Source organism: Eumetopias jubatus, unplaced genomic scaffold (genome assembly GCF_037043125.1).
Source record: "Eumetopias jubatus isolate StellerSeaLion01/CBP00866 unplaced genomic scaffold, mEumJub1_p1.0 scaffold_4, whole genome shotgun sequence".
NCBI classification, from domain to species: Eukaryota; Metazoa; Chordata; class Mammalia; order Carnivora; family Otariidae; genus Eumetopias; species Eumetopias jubatus.
Window position 1 is genome coordinate 72,706,775 of NW_028274810.1, and position 16,616 is coordinate 72,723,390.

Here is a 16,616-nt window from a genome sequence, read left to right on the forward strand (position 1 = left end):
CGGGTGCTACCTAAGGGCCAGCCTGGTCCTTGGACCAAGGGGAGAGAACTTGGGGGAAGAAGAATCTAGGGGTGCAGGGAGGTCGTGGGGTCTTTTAAGGCAGCCACAAGTTACTGTAATGGCGATTCTGCCTGAATTCCCCGATGGGGCTCAGAGAAAGTTGCCAGTGATCTGGATTTGGCTCAAGGTCAGTCTGGGATGTGGGGTCTTGTCTGTCCTCCTCCATAAAGTTTGTCTTGGATGGGACTTCATCCCATGAGCAAACCCCAGGGCTTCAGAGTTCTGAACAAGAGGCCTTCTAGATCCCAGCGGGGCCCGCCCAGCCAGGCAGCTCCAGGATTCTTCAGTGTCCACCGAGAGCAGGAGGAGGGAGCTCACAATTCACAAAAATATCCAGTGGACACTGGTCTGGGAGGGCGGGAGTCAGGAACCAGAGGCGAGCCGTAGCCCAGGGTAGAAATCTGGGCTCTGTCCGAGTCTGTGCATGAAGAAAGGAGGGGGTGCATCCCGTGCGGGTGGTCACCTCTGGGAGGGGGCTCTGTGGCTTTGTTTCCTCTTTACTCTTTGCTGTAGGTTCTCATTTTTTTTTTTTTTTTGGTGATAAGTTTATAATGCTTTTATAACTAGAAGAAAAGCAATAACTTTTTTTAAAAAGGATTTTATTTATCTATTTGACAGAGAGAGACACAGCAAGAGAGGGAACACAAGCAGGGGGAGTGTGAGAGGGAGAAGCAGGCTTCCTGCGGAGCAGGGGCCCAATGCGGGGCTCGATGCGGGGCTCCGTGCGGGGCTCGATCCCAGGACCCCAGGATCACGACCTGAGCTGAAGGCAGACGCTTAATGACTGAGCCACTCAGGCGCCCCAACAATAACATTTTTTAAAAGTCATTTAGAAAGTTAGTGGGAACTAATGGAAGATTCAGGAGAGAGTCAGGAATAGGAAAATTCCAGGCAAGGCAGAACTACAGAGATTTAGTAGATCCACTGAGGGTGCCTAGTCTGTCCACTGATTTCATAGTTAAGGATGCTGAGTTGCAGGGAGTGGAAATGACTTGCCCAGAGTTGCTGGGGGAGCAGGCTCTAGAATGCTGGGGTTCTCATGCCTGGCACAGGGTCCTGCCCTGCCAAGCCCAAGGCATGGTGGGGAGATCTGGATTCTGCCCTCAGAGCTGAACACCCCTCATTCCAGGAGCTCATCCAGAGCAGGGACTAAGCCAGGCACAAGGCTACGTAAAGGACTTATGTAAGTGATTGCTCCGTATGGCTCACTCGGCTAGGCAGGCATGGGGTGGGAGGTCATGAGTCCTTGTGTGGGACTGGACCCTGCTGCCTTAAGGACTGCTCCTAAGGGGAAGGGCATCTGTGCATGTGTGGTCTTATGTGAGGGTCTTATGTGCGTGTGTCTATGTATGGTGGGCATCATGGAGGATGATCAGCCAGCTTACCCCACTCAGCCATGGAAAGAAAGCCCCAAAGCCTGCCTTCTACCCAACCTGGGGAGCTCGGGCACAGGGCAGGGCTGTCCCCTATCCTGGAGACCACCGGTCAGGCCCATGGCCATGGAGTCCCAGGTGAGGGTTGGAGCTATCCAGGGAGCCTGGGGAGGAAGCACCAGCCCCCTGTGGTTTAATTCATCACCCAGGTATGAGCAAGGGAGGAAGGGAGAGCAGCGAGGGGCAGATAGTGAAAGATGGGTGATGGGCAGGAGAAGCCTGGAGCCCGGCCAGTCGGCAGGGCTGAGCGGGGTTAGGCAGACGGGCCGCCGGTCTGGCTGAAACTGAGCACAAAGGGGTTCTTTCGTGGGTGCCCGAGAGCCGACGTCCACTGCAGGGACAGGTCTGATCAGTGGCACAGGTGTCCACCCAGCAGAACAAGAAAATGAGCAGCTTAGGCTAGGGAAGAGGATGCAAGGAGAACAAAATCGAGGCAGTGCTGGAAAAGCTCGCCAGCTGTGGGCCTCGTTGCCCAGGAAGGCAGCGGCTGGGAGTGCCCAGAGGAGAGCAGAGAGGGGAACTGGAGCCCCCAGAAGCCCCGCAGAGTGTTTCGGAGATCCTTTCCTCTAGTGTACTTAGAGAAAGGGGTGCTTGCTATGTCCTCTGCAGAGAGCCAAGCCCTCACTGGCCAAGTCACCTGAACATAGCTCGCACTAGAATAGAAGTCAGAGGCCTGGCCGTGGCTCCCATGGTGACCTCCCAGCCACCGCTCCGGGAGTCAGCCCCACGGTGCTGAGATGCAGGGCTGGGAGCCAGAAGAGGGGTGCTTCTGACGTGGCTTGCAGAGTGTCACTGACCCCCAGCTCCTTCTGCACTGCAGAGCCCTAGTGTGCTCAGGAACTCCCACCAGAGCCCCATCCCCGGCTCCCTGCCTGGGGCCCCTGTACCAGGGCTCCCGCCTCCCAAGTCGTGAGTTGTGGCCACATGGCTGAAGTGGTTAGCGCAAGGCCCAGTGGTGTTGCACTCATTAACTGAGCAGAGCTGGCTCCTGAGGGCTCAGTCAAGTGGCGGCCTGGGGCACGTGGCTGGGGGCACCCCCACCCTCACTGTCCCCCTCGATGCCAGGGAAGGAGCAGACCTCAGAAATCCCAGTCGGGTCTGGTGCACTTGGTTGGGGCCGGTACCTCAGCCTTCAAGCCTTGGGGACCTCGGCCTCTGCAAGGAGCCCTGCCCTTGAAACCCTCCTGGCTCTTCGGGTGTCTCTTTTACAGCTGTGAGCACTGCTTCGTGACCCCACCCATGTACTCTGCAGCTGCCAGTCTCCCATTGTGCCCCTAAGTAAACAAGCCTTGGACAGAATAAAACTGTTATTGTAGGGTCAACATATAGGAGCCCTATTTGGCTGGGATTTGTTTGGGAATGCAGAAGCTGTCCCCAAGCTGGCCTCACACCCTCTGAAAAAATGCCCCCGCCTGGACTGTGCAGAATTGCTAGGCCTGTCCCCAAGAAGGCCTTCGGAGGTGGTGACAGCCTTAGGCAAGATTCTGTATGGGTCTCTCCCAGAGGGCACACTCAGGCTGTGAGCCACCCTCTCTCCCGGAGCCAGACTGGCCCTCAAGCCCCTTCATCAAGGAAGCCTTCCCGACCTCACCCTGCATGCCCCCCGCCTGACCTCCTTCCATATATTCTTGTGCCTCGAGAACTTCTGCTTTGTGGTCACCTTGCAGCTGCAATATAAAAGTCATGGATTTGTTTCTGTCATTGATGGCTTGCTCCCCCACTAGATTTCGAGCTCTGAGTGCATAGGGGTGTCTGTTGAGTTCAGTGCTGGATCCCCAATGCCTGGTGCAGGGCCTGGCACACAGTAGGTATTAGTAAATCTCCGTGGTTGCAGGAATGAATGTATGCAGACTCTTCTAGCCTGTCAGTTCGCTCTGCGTGCTCCTCGAAGGGGACTGGACCCCGGTTCTCGGTGCCGTGCCCCCAAACCTCCTTGGAGGGTGTGAAGATCAGTGTCTCCTCTGGGGGCGATGCCAGATTGGGTGTACAGGATGGTTACTCCACAAGGGTGTCTGTGCCTTGGTGGACAGGGTATGCAAGCCGAAATATACCCACTGTGGGAACAAGGGGTACGTGGCTGGGGCCTCCACTGGGAACTGGGGCCTCCCGAGTCTGCATTCCGAAATAGGCCTTTCTGGAAAGCGCACAGGTCCCAGCGAAGCCATTCCTCCTCTCTGCATTTGTCACTCAGTGTCAGGATCCGACAACATTTCAAAGCACCAGACCTCTTTGTTTATTGGCCAGTGTGACTGTTGTCCTTGAATATGTCTCTTTCAAGCTGGGGGCCCGTGTCACTTCAGCAGCGTCCCTCAGAAGCCATGCTGCTCTGTCTCCCATCCTGGTGTCCTCCAGGGACTCCTGTCTGTTTCTCTCAAGGGTATAGCCCATCTCCCGGAGACTGTCTCTGTCACTCTGTGCTTCTCTGCTGGTGATTCTCAGGGTCCCTAGTCTCCTAGTAAGAGCCCCCTGACCCCTCAGGCTCTCACTCAGGGTGGCTTGATTTCCTGTCACCCTGGGAGGGGGTGGAAGGGGCATGGCATGGGGAAGGGGCATATTTACACTTGTAAAGGGACTTGCTGAACCAGTTCCAACTGTGGGGTTGGGGTTCAAAAGGGGCTGTCCTCAGTGGGGCCGCAGGCCACCCAGCCCAGCTCTGCAGGCCTCCCTGCACCCCCCCACCCACCCAGGGCAGACCCGGCTTCCTTTCCCTGGGGCAAATTCCCCTCATCGGCTCCTCCTGGCCAGCCTCCTCCTCCTCCACAGCTCACCCCCTCTCAGCTCAGAGACCTTTTTCCGGAGTCCCTCCCTCTGTTTCCCCTAGCAGAGTCTGTCCTCCAAGTCTGGCATGGTGCCTACAACTCTGGTCTCCTCCCCCAGCTCATGGCCAGCACCATCCTGCCCAGGTCAGCTTCCGCAGGGCCCCCTCCCCGGCTATGGGCAATATAGATGGCTCCCTGGGTCCTCCCATCCTGAGTCCCAGAACACCCTCCCCAAGTCTGGCCCAGCTCAGTTGCTCCCCCATCTCCTGCCTCACAGCCCTGCCCATCCTATGCTCCCAGGAAAGCGCCTTCAGCTGGGGGAGGGGTCGGGCATCCCCTCCCCCGCACCGCCTGCCCGTGGGCGGCGTGCTCAGCCTGGTGATGTGGTAGCGGCGGGTGGGGGGGGGCTGTCTGGACACAGGCCCCTTTGTGCCCAGCCCGACTTGGCTGCTTGGTATGAGGCTCAGCTGCTCCCAGATCCTCACCCAGAGGAGAGAGGGGAGGCTTTGGAGGGGCTGGAGCTGGGGGGCTCTGGACTTGGGCTCCCTCTCAGTGTCCCACCTCTCCGATGTTGGCAGCAGCTGCTCAGGTGGGCTGGTGCCCCTGGCACAGGGTGCTGGGGGGCTGGTGAGGGAGGCCCCGCTTGGCACCCTCCAGCAGCCGCTCCTTTCTTCTCCCCTTCTCTGCCAGGCCAGCCAGCAGCTCCTGCCAGCAGAGGGGAAGCCCAGGGTGGGGGTGGGGGCTTGGGGGGGGTCCATGGTGTCCCCGCTGGGAGAGGCCCAGAGGGTCAGGCACGGGAGCACAAATGCCTTTCTGATGGTAGCTTCTCTCCTGTCCCCACAGAATGGTGCTGTGCCCAGCGAGGCCACCAAGAGGGACCAGAACCTCAAACGGGGCAACTGGGGCAACCAGATCGAGTTTGTACTGACGAGCGTGGGCTATGCCGTGGGCCTGGGCAATGTTTGGCGCTTCCCATACCTCTGCTATCGCAACGGGGGAGGTACCCAGTGGGCACAGGGCAGGGACCTCCCACTTGGATAGAGCCTACCCACCAAGGCCCGGGCTACCCCCTCCCTGGCACAGACCCCTCTCCAGACAGGCTGGCCTCTGGCTCTCATCTCCTTTGCCCCAATCCCTGGCTTAGGTACCCTTTACCTAATGCACAGGTCACCCCCTGACCCTGGCTGTCTGCTGTTTGGGCCTGACCCTGCTAGCCTGCTCCCTTGAGGTCAAGAGAGGTAGAAAAAGGCGCCCCAACCTCCCAAGGTTTCCTGTCTTATACCCCCTGTGTGTCAACAGCCCCCTAAATGGTTCAGGGAATTTGAGGGTCCCAGCGACTTATGTTTGTGACTTTGCTTGGTGAAGCCATCAAATCCCACCCTAACATGGTGGGTCTGGGGCCTGGGTTCTGTTCAGGAAGCCTCTGCCAAATTAAAAGGCAGGCTGTGGGTAGGATACCTCAGACCCAGGCTCTTGCTCAGTGCGTGGCCCACCCTGCTCCGGTCTTAGCGGATCGCAAAGGTTTTGCTGTTGGGTTCTCAGCAGGAAGAGGGTGGGACCCCCCAAGCCCGCCCTGAGCCAGCCCTTTCCCTGCCTGCCAGGCGCCTTCATGTTCCCCTACTTCATCATGCTGATATTCTGCGGGATCCCTCTCTTCTTCATGGAGCTCTCGTTCGGTCAATTTGCAAGTCAGGGCTGCCTGGGGGTCTGGAGGATCAGCCCCATGTTCAAAGGTGAGGCCTGGGTGGGGTACACCGCCTCCCCCCCCGACACACACACACGCACGGACCTCTGGGGGCCTACTCACCCATCTGTACAAACACCACCAACCCCTACGGAGCCTTGGTGCTGACCCCAAGCCCTACATCAATGGCCAAGGCCACAGATGCATGCTGGGATCCATGTTTACTTGGCCTCCGCCCTCCTCACCTACCATGTGTATACACAAAGCCCCTGGGCCCCCCAGCTCACCCCTGCTAAGGCCTTGACCTGTCCCTTCAATGGCCCTCCACAAAAGCCTGCCCCGGGGGGCCCTTCAACATTAACCTTGCCTCCTTCAGCTAGATGTGTGAGGCTGCCCCCCTTCCCTCCGCCTCCCAGGTGTGGGCTATGGCATGATGGTGGTGTCCACGTATATTGGCATCTACTACAACGTGGTCATCTGCATCGCCTTCTACTACTTCTTCTCATCCATGACGCACGTGCTGCCCTGGGCCTACTGCAATAACCCCTGGAACACGCCCGACTGCGCTGGGGTGCTGGACGCCTCCAACCTCACCAACGGCTCCCGGCCCGCCTCCCTGCCTGGCAACCTCTCCCACCTGCTCAACCACTCCCTCCAGAGGACCAGCCCCAGCGAGGAGTACTGGAGGTGAGGCCCCGCTGGCCCCGGGCTTGGGGGGGACACCTGGTGCCAAGCCTCGGCTCTCCCCCCTTGCCATCAGGCAACTTTCTGTCAACCAGGTGGGGTACGGGGACCGGAGCCGGGCAGAGGGGCATCAAGAGGCCTAAGGAGTTTACAGACTAGCTCAGGAGAGGAGGCTGACACAGCCGGGAATGATGGAGGGCTGGACGCTGAGTTGAGCGTCCTGACAGGGCGCGGTGAGGGAGGGCTCCAGCAGTCGGGCACGTCTGCAGGGCAGAGTCAGGGGGCAGCGGGGTGTCTTCCTGGTGAGAACAGTGTGAACAAAGGCCTCAGGTCCCAAAGGAGAAGAGGCTGGTCCTGACCCTGAGGGGAAGCTCTTCTGATGAGACTCACAGGTGTGTGGGAAACTCATGGGCCCTAAGGGAGCCTAGGAGGGGCCACCAGCCTTCCTGGAGAACTTATATGAATTAAGCGTAGACTTACCACTGCAGGGCAGAGGGAGCCGTAGAAGTTTCCTGAGCCTAGGGCTGTCATCATCAAGCCGTGCTTAGGAAAGACAGCCTGGCACTAGTATGCTCTGTGGTGAGAGAGACTGGAGTCTCAGGGCTGGCTGCAGGGAAGCTGCTGTTGGAGGTGTTCTAGAACACCTTGTCCCCTCGGGGTGGGCGTGAGGGCGCAGGGGGACGTCCTGAAGGAAACCCCCCATGTCCTGTTGGGGAACTGGTGGGAAGAGAGTGTTGGGGGCCTGGGGGTAGGCCATGTTAATTCATTCCATATCTACAGGGTCTGCTCCGCCAGGCCCTAGGTACCCATGGGGTCTGAAGAGCCCTGAGCCCCTCGCCTGAGGAGTCCCCAGGCCTGAGGGGGGTCATATTAGGGCAGGTGCTCAGGGGTGTGGTAGGGGCACAAAGACGGGGTGGTCGGTTCTGAGGGACGGGGCCGTGAGGAGGTGGTCCAGAAGGCTTCCCTAGGAGGGAGGAAGGAGGTGTAGAAGGATTGGGAGGGACCTGGGCAGGAAGGCCGTGGCCGCGAGGTGGCGAACTGGAGACAGGTAGGAGAGGAGAGGCCAGAGGCATCATGAGGCACAGGGCTTCCCGGGCCGGGCTGCGGTTTGAAGTTTCTCCGCCACGTGGTAGAGAGCCATAGGCGAGCTGGCTGAGGCCCCGGAGAGACGGAAGTCCTAGCAGGTCAGAGTCCTCTGAGCCTGGTCCCAGTGCTCTGACCCCACAGGGCCCGGCTTCCCTGCGCCGGCCGCGGTGCTGTGTCACCGACATCCAAAGACAGCTCGGACGTGGTCACTACCCACAGGGCTCGCGGTGTAGACAACAGCGAGGGGCAGGCAAAATTACCTCCAGGCTGACTCAGTCCCTCAGTCGCTGGACAGATCATTTCTTGAGCACCTAGTGGGTACCAGACACAGCACTCGGAAGGGAGACAGCGTGAGGAGTAAGACACTCGGCTCCTGCCCTCGTGGAGGTGCCATCTACTGAGAGGACTAAGCAATTTACTGCCCAGTTAGGTATTCTACTGTGTTTGAGGCATGGTGTGGTCAGGGCAACTCGATCTAGACTTGGAGGGGTGGGAACCTGAGGAGCACAAAGCCTCACCCGCACCCACGGGGCTGTTCCAGAGGCTCTCACCCCAGCCGGTCTGCCAGGGAGGCCCAGCTAGAGCCAGCCACGGCCGAGTTCTGGAGATTTTATCCAGGGCAATCAGAGGGGAATAGTCCTCAAAGAAAACTCGTCATGGGTTGGGGGGGCCCAGTGGGTGGCCCACTGAACTCTCCTCAGGCAGGGCTGGAGTCAGGCCTGCCTCACTAGCCGCTGTCCCAGGCGGGGCTCCTTCCCGGCAGGATGGCTCCCTGCTGCCCCCTCCTGGAAACCCTGGGAAATGACCCTTGAGAGGCCTGCCCAGGCTGGCTTCAGCAAGGAAGCGAGAACAAACATCGCCGTTCCCTGGGCACCTACTATGTGCCAGGCATATTACCTCCTATCACAGTATCCCTATTTTTCAGATTCAGAGACTGACTGATGTTCAGAGGTTAAGGAACAAGGCAGCAGCGCCGGGTCAGGAGATGTGCCTTCCACTGTGCCTGGCGCCTGGTGTGAATCAGGCCAATGATACTCTGCAGGTGTCCTGGGTCCACACTCTCCAACACCCCTTTGGAAAGCTGTGTGATCACATTTGAGCCCCACCACAACCTTGTTTGCTAGCTCATGCAGGTAGTATAAAATAGTCCCGTTTTACAAATGAGGGAAGCAAGTCAGAAAAAAGATTAGGAGACTCCTCTAAAGCAAGAGAAGCACAAAGGACAGATTTCTGAGCCCCAGTCTGCCTCCTGCCCACCCCCTGGCCCACGGTCTCCTCTCTCCCACCAGCCCTTCAGTCTTGTTTTACGATCCTCTGCATGCTGGTCTGATTCCAACCTGTAGGCCCTAAGTAATGACCAGGCTCTCACCTCCACAGCCCGTGGTGCACAGCAGAGCACCTGAAACCCGTTGGGACTCAGGCCCCAGCACCCTGCTCCCAGTGTCTTCATGGCAGCTCTGGAGTAGCACAGACCTCACACAGATTGTGGCTCTGTCGCTCATCAGCTGTCTGGCCTTGGGAGATCGATCACCAAACCTCTCTAAATCATAGCTGTTTGTCCATTAAATGGGAGGGGTCACAACCTACCTTGTTGTTATAAAGAAGGAATGAGATCATGCGGCACCACTCCGAAGAAGAGGGACGGGCGCTCAGGAAGCACAGTGATGCCTGCCGACAGGTTCCAGCCGCTGCTGGAGACACAAAGAAACACATTAGGCTGTTTTGTTCTCAAGGAGTTGGTCACCGGGCTGGAGCAATTAAAAAATAATGCAGAATAATTCTAGAGATGTTATGCATCGAGAGCCAACTTGTAAATATGCTGGGTTCCAAGAGTTCTTAGGTTAATTGATCTCAAAAGCACATGGTCCCAAAACAAAACAAAAAACTAAATATGGTGCCATAAAAAGAGAGGTAGAATTCACTACTTGGTACCCAGGCTAACATTCTAAACTTTTTAACCCCCCGGTATTGTAATGCTGTGCCCTTGCAAATCATATAAATGATTAAACATAATCATATAAAACACTACCAGTTTAACATATATAATTAGACAAAGTTAAAAAAAATCTTTTGAACAAGAAGTGGTTTCTTTTCATGGAATGCTATTGGCTGAAGTAAAGCAGCTCTGAGTAAGCCCCAGAAGGACCCTGTGGCTATTCTGGAGGGCTTCCAGCACGCAAGTGCCCCGAGCAGGTGTGCCCGGTTGGCTGGGGCCTGGGCAGCCCGGAGCCCCCAGCCCAGTTGCCTTCAGCTTTGAGTGACCTTGTCTGCTTACCTCAATAGCCCCCAGAATACTTTTTCTGTGTGCTATGAAGGAAAAAAGATTGGAAAGCACTGTCAAAGGGGACCAGGTGACTCTTGCTGGTGGTCCCACAGCTTCTGAACTTCTGCCATCCCCTTGCCTTTGGTTCCCCCATTGACTAAAAGCCTGGAGTTGGGCACGTGTTGGACAGCGCCCTCTGCAGGTCGTGGAGCGAAGGGCGGCTTCCAGGGAATTTGGGAGGCTGTGAAGAGGCAGGCCCGCCCAGCAAACACCAAATCCCAGGCCTGGCAACATTGTCCCATGAGGAGACAGAGTAACAATCGCATCACAAGGTATTAAAAACGTTGCCATGAGGTTTGAGAACTGACTTGGGAAAGAAAGTGGGAATAGCTGAGAATGATAGAGGACAGCCTATGAGCTGTCCTGAGAGGTTCGAGCTGTAAGAGGGGACAGAAGGGAGCCTGTATTTACCTAAATCCAGCCACAAATTATGCTAGGTTGGTGTTATTATGCCCATTTTACAGATGAAGAAACTGAGGCTCAAGAGCTTACCTCTTGCTCATCACTTCTAGCCTGGATAATTGCAACAACCAAGCTGGTCCCCACTCCCAGGTTCTCTCCTTTCTACCTCCAGATCTATTTACCACAACGTTCACTCATTCATTCAACAAATATCTTTTGAGTACTGCTCTGTGCCAGGCACTTTGCTAGGCACTGGGGGCGCTGGGTACTCCTGCCTTCCTAGAAAATGGATGACAAACAAAATAAATAGGTTAAAAGAAAAAAAAAAAAGGAGACATACGCTGTGGAGGAAAATCTAGCAAAGGGGGTAAGGAGTGCTGGGCGGGGCCAGGGCTGCCATTTTAAGCAGGGTAGCCAGAAAAGGCCCCTTTGCAAAGAGGGTACCCGGAGTAAGTACCTGAAGGAGATGAGGAGGAGGAAAGTGATGCCGACAAACCCAGCTGCGTAATTTGTGGGGTCCAGTGTGAAGTGGACATATGGGGCCCCTTGTTCAAATGTATTCAGAATTTCAAGATGTCAATGGCAGAGCATTAAGCCCAGCACGAGGGCCTTCTAAGCAAGGGGCCCTGTGTGACTGCACACGCCTCACACCCATGTGTACATAGGGATGTTTGGGGAAAGAGCCTCCAGACAGAGGAAAAGCTCGTGCGTGCAAAGGCCCTGAGGGAGGGGCGTGCCTGGCATGACTCAGGAACTACGAGGAGCCCGCTGCAGCTGGAGCAGTGAGCGGGCCGTCAAGTGGGAGGACAGGAGACCAGAGGGGTGGCAGGTTGGGGACAACGGACCACTTCGGGCCTCGCAGCCGCTGGAAGGACTTAGGCTTTTCCCTGGTGAGAGATGGGAGCCGCTGCAGAGTTTTGAGCTAAGGAGAGACCCTGAAAGTGCTCTTACCAAACCCTTCAGAAGCTTCCCATTGCTCGCAGGATAAAATTCAAACTTCTCAGCCTTGCCTTCGTGGCTTCTTATAATCTGGCTTCTTCCTATCATTCACCCTTCTCTCTTCCCTTTACCTCCTGTCCCAGCCTTGCTGAGCTGCTGACAGACCCAGGCTGGCCATGTTCTTTCACGATCCCCTGTCCTGCTGAGTCCTGCATCCTCAGCCTGGCATGTGCTGCTCCTTCTCTTCACCCACCTGCTCCCATTCCTCAAACCTTGGCTCAAGCCTCACCTCTTCTGGGAAGTCTTCCAGTGTGCCCCTCCACCACCCTTCCAGTGGTGTCCATATGCCTGATCCAGGTGTCTATGCCCAGCACCTCGCACAGGGCCCGGCACAGAAGCGTCCAGTTGATTGAAAAGGCACTGCTGGGGTGGCGTAGGGCGCCAGATAGAGCCGCACATACATAGGGGAGGAATTTGGGTTCAAGCCTAGGCCTGCAGGCTCCAGAGCCTCCAATCTTTATTCAGCACTCCACCACCTCCCTCGGTTCATCAGGGATGGAGAAGGCTAGTGTGGGTGAGGAGTTCACAGAAGGCTTCCTGGAGGAGGTGACACCTGATAGGATGCGTCCGGTCTAGAGGAGAAGGCGTTACTAAAGGGAGAAATGAACAAGCCAGGGCCTGGGATGGGCCAGAATAGGGACAGGGAGACCTCCACTCTCCCGGGACTGAGGAGGCTGGCCCAGGCTCAGGGTGTTACCCCCAGGCGCCTTTGGGGTCCCGCAGGGGCTGCGAGCAGTGGAGTCTCAGGGCAGCAGACAGAAGGGGTGTGGTGGGGTGGGGGGCAGTTGGGGCTGGGGCCTCATAGTGGCACCCTTCTTCCACATGCTGCACCCTCATGAGAAAGAAGGAACCTGCCAGGCTGCGCCCCAGGCCTTGGGAATCAGTCACTGGGCATCAGGGGCCCGGGCCTCAATAGCAGAGTATCCCCTTCCCCAGGCTCTATGTGCTGAAGCTCTCAGACGACATCGGGAACTTTGGGGAGGTGCGACTGCCCCTCCTCGGCTGCCTTGGTGTCTCTTGGGTGGTGGTCTTCCTCTGCCTCATCCGCGGGGTCAAGTCTTCAGGGAAAGTAAGTATACCCCTCCCCCAGTGGGGTCTGTGCCCACCCAGAAAGACCCTGCCTCCCCTGCCGGGGTTGTGTGTAGGGGTTGGGGGCAGGCGGTTGATGAAGGGACATGGGAGGGGAGGAGCGGCCAGAGGGTGGTGGCCGGGGGGCCAGGCAGGGGGTGCCCAGGGCAGGAAGAGCTGGGAGGAGTCCAGCGGAGCCTGTCTCGTGTACAGGTGGTGTACTTCACAGCCACGTTTCCCTACGTGGTGCTGACCATCCTGTTCGTCCGAGGTGTGACCCTGGAAGGAGCCTTCATGGGCATCATGTACTACCTGACCCCGCAGTGGGACAAGATCCTGGAGGCCAAGGTGGGCCATGGAGTGTGGCCTGGAAGGGGCGGGGAGGGGCCGAGAGGTGCCCGCCTCTGACCCCCGCTGCTCTGCCCATCCTGCCCCGCAGGTGTGGGGGGATGCCGCCTCCCAGATATTCTACTCCCTGGGCTGCGCGTGGGGAGGCCTCATCACCATGGCTTCCTACAACAAGTTCCACAACAACTGCTACCGGTGAGCCCCCTCCACCCCCCCGCCCCGCCAGCCCCGGGCTGCCTCCTCCACCCAGCAGCCTTCCCCAGGCTTTCCCAGATCCCCAGACCCAGTGCAGCCTCCTGGGCCTCCCCCGAGGGCCCTGCATCACGCTCACGGCCTGAAGGTCCTGGGAGCTCTGGGTCTGGAGTGGGTCGCTGGGGAACACAGAGAGAAGAGGCGGGGGGAATGGTGATGCCCCAGGGGCCTCTGGGGGTTCGAGAGCCTCAGCCCACCTAGGAAGGCCCAGAGCAGACCAGAAAAGAGGTTGAGGGAGCCTCTGTTCCTAAAACGTTCCATCTCAGGTCTCCTCTCTGCCCTACTGGGCAAGGGAAGCCAGCCGCGTGTCTTGAGCCCTGTTCTCCCCCCCACCCCCCACCACCAGGGACAGCATCATCATAAGCATCACTAACTGTGCCACCAGCGTCTATGCGGGCTTCGTCATCTTCTCCATCCTGGGCTTCATGGCCAATCACCTGGGTGTGGACGTGTCCCGTGTGGCTGACCACGGTCCTGGCCTAGCCTTCGTGGCTTACCCTGAGGCCCTCACCCTGCTGCCCATCTCCCCACTCTGGTCCCTGCTCTTCTTCTTCATGCTCATCTTGCTAGGGCTGGGCACTCAGGTATGAGGCACGGGACGTGGGCCAGGGGCCTGGTGAGGGTGGAGGCCGGGCCGGAGGCCAGGCCCCTGCTCTGACGGCCACTTCCTGCAGTTCTGCCTCCTAGAGACGCTGGTCACGGCCATTGTGGATGAGGTGGCAAACGAGTGGATCCTGCAGAAAAAGACCTACGTGACCTTGGGTGTGGCCGTGGCTGGCTTCCTGCTGGGCATCCCCCTCACCAGCCAGGTAAGCCCCGAGGGACAGGCTGGGCTGGAGTGGCCCGGGAGGGGGGCATCGTGGGCGGGGGAGCCAGGCCTCGGTGCTGCGGGCTCAGCTGCCCCCTGGCCCACAGGCAGGCATCTACTGGTTGCTGTTAATGGACAACTACGCGGCCAGCTTCTCCCTGGTTGTCATCTCCTGCATCATGTGTATGTCCATCATGTACATCTACGGTAAGTGCGCAAGCTTCTATGGCCTCTCGTGCGCCGGCCCCTGGCCTCCCCACGCTGCCCTGCCAGGCTTGCTGACACCCCTCTCTCAGGGCACCGGAACTACTTCCAGGACATCCAGATGATGCTGGGATTCCCACCGCCCCTCTTCTTCCAGATCTGCTGGCGCTTTGTCTCTCCAGCCATCATCTTCGTAAGTTCCTCGGCTGCCCGCCCCCCTCCCTGCTGCCCTCTGGCAAGTGTCCTTCTCTTGGGAACCAGCGGAGGGAGAGCAGGAGCCCATCCGTCTGGCCAGAGCTCCCCCTCCCCCTCCCCGCCCCGACGGGGTCTCCGCACCCACCACGCCGGCCACTGGGAGCCTGAGAGAGGTTGCATAGAGTCAGGCGGAGACTCAGAACCACCCGGGCACTGGCCTCGCCTTGGGAAGGGAGCTTAGAGCCCTTGTTCGGCTGAAGATGGTGCCCGGCCTCGGCAGGGGAAAGCAGGCTGGCAGCGGCTGAGAGCCGGCCCTCCCTCCCTCCCTCCCTCCTGCGTGCTATCCCCAGAGGGGCCTCAGGAACAATTAGTGATATTGGTGGCAGCCTCCATCAGCGGCGTGCTGATCCCTCTTAGCTGAGGTGCTCGGGGTACGCGGTGTGAATGCATGGGTGTTCCAGAAGCGGGTTGTGCAAGTCAGATGTCAGCTCCAGATCAGAGGCAACCTCCTACGCCTTCCAGGCACTGGAGTGGCCTGGCTCTGGAGAGGGAAGGCTCTCCTTGCCCCAGTATTCAACACCTGGGAGACTCCCATCAGGGAGCGGAATTGGAAGGACCTCACGGCCTGGCCGGGAACCAGGCACTTTCTGCATGTTGTTCATGTATCAACTCATGTGATCCGACTCTCCAAGGCATCATTGTTATTCCCACTTGAGAGATGAGGAAACTGAGGCACAGAGATGTTAAGTAATTGACCCAAGTTTACACAGCTAATAACTGACAGAGTCGCTGTTGGAAGCAGGTCGTCCCATCCGGAGCCTGTGTGCTGGGCCAGGGCTACACCAGAAACGGCCGCAGGAAGGACGACTGGTCCATGGACTAAAAACCATCTGGTTTTGCTCCTTTATGCTCAGGGTGGGAGGAGGAGGCACAAAGTGTTTGTTGGTAGAATGGTCGCTCCACAGAGAAGAGGCAGGACCATGGGAGTGACGGAAGGGTCAGCCTAGTGGCAAGGGCAGTGTTCAGTCACGTCCCTGTCATGTCCAGCTTCTCTGGGCCAGAGGGAGCTCAGCACCGGATTTCCACTTTGGCTCATATTTCTGGGAGCGGAAAAGGCCCCTGAGGGCTGAGGTCTCCACCACATGGGGTGTGGGATCTTCCCCGAGGCTGGCACAGGCACCGGCACCAGCCCTGGCCACTGGCCCAGCTTTGAAACAGGAGCAACGGAAGCCTCCTATAAGTGGCCTCCTGTAAGTGGTGGGAAGCGGGGGAGGCCGGGCACTGCTGCCAAGCGCCGTGCCCTCTGGGGGTTGCGGCTCAGGCCGAGGCCGGGGACCCTCCTGAGGGGAGCTCATCCTCCAGAGCTCCGAAGAGGCTGCCACCCTGGCAGAGACCTGGGGTACCAGCCAAGGCAGAGCAGGAGGCAAGAAGGAGGCAGGCCCAGGAAGGCTCCAGAGGGGCAGGCTCAGCCCGGGTCCCGTGTCTCCGAGAGACTGAGGCAAAGTGGGCAGCGCCCTCTCTGTGCTCAGAAGCCAGGCCAGAGTCGCCCTAAGCTGAGGACTGCAGGCCCTGAGGACTTACAATTCTGGGCTGTGGTGTCTTCTTTGGGGGCTTTACTTCTTTAGATTTCTGAAAGGTTCTTTTTGACAAACCATCTTTCTGTCCGCTGAAACAAGAGATTTGTTTACACCTTGATCAGCATCTAGTTCCACTCAGGAAACTTGTCATAAGCTCCTACTATGCGCAGCATCCCAGGAGGGGCCCCCCAGTGGATGCGGGTCTTGCCGTCCTGAATTTGGTCACTAGGATGCAGCTGAGGGCTCAGGAGGTGGATGCTGAGCCCCCCTGGGGAATGGCCCATGAGCCACCTGCCCATCCTTCTGCTTCCTTAGTTTGTTGTCGTTGCTGTGGCCCGGGCTTCATTTCCCATCCCACTCGTCTCTTTCCAAAACGGTTCCCGGTCCCCAGCCTGCCATTCAGCATTTCTAGACTTTGGAGCCTCCCTTATGGCTCCACAGCCATAGACAGGCAGGGCTTTGCCCTCTCCACTCCCCCATCGCTCTCATCTTTGCATGGGGTCTGACGGAGGAAAATGGAGAGGATTCTCCAGAATAAATGAAGCGGGAGGAAGATGCTGGGTGCAGCTGAGACACTGAGACTAGGGTAATGTGGCCAGAAGGATAAGTGAGGTCTCGCTGGGAGGTGGTAAAAGCTCCAAGGCCCAGGATTTGGCAAAAGGGAGCCATTGAGTCTTTGAGCAGAACGGACTGACTTCAAAGGTGATTTCAATTGTTCCCTGGCCGGTTCAGGA

The 16,616-nt window shown here is 58.1% G+C and overlaps 1 protein-coding gene across 6 annotated transcripts in view; it reads left to right on the plus strand.

Moving 5' to 3' along the window:
- Positions 1–16,616, plus strand: part of SLC6A9 (solute carrier family 6 member 9) — a 30,408-nt gene that overhangs the window by 12,823 nt on the left and 969 nt on the right. For 2 of the 6 annotated variants that reach the window (XM_028123400.2, XM_028123401.2), the window contains 10 exons: positions 5,096–5,252; positions 5,854–5,985; positions 6,353–6,623; positions 12,367–12,499; positions 12,712–12,846; positions 12,938–13,041; positions 13,445–13,682; positions 13,773–13,907; positions 14,014–14,113; positions 14,203–14,303. In XM_028123400.2, the coding sequence (XP_027979201.1) occupies positions 5,096–5,252; positions 5,854–5,985; positions 6,353–6,623; positions 12,367–12,499; positions 12,712–12,846; positions 12,938–13,041; positions 13,445–13,682; positions 13,773–13,907; positions 14,014–14,113; positions 14,203–14,303 (1,506 nt within the window). The remainder of the gene's footprint in view (positions 1–5,095; positions 5,253–5,853; positions 5,986–6,352; positions 6,624–12,366; positions 12,500–12,711; positions 12,847–12,937; positions 13,042–13,444; positions 13,683–13,772; positions 13,908–14,013; positions 14,114–14,202; positions 14,304–16,616) is intronic. The other 4 variants (XM_028123403.2, XM_028123404.2, XM_028123405.2 and 1 more) reach the window with 3 other exon arrangements.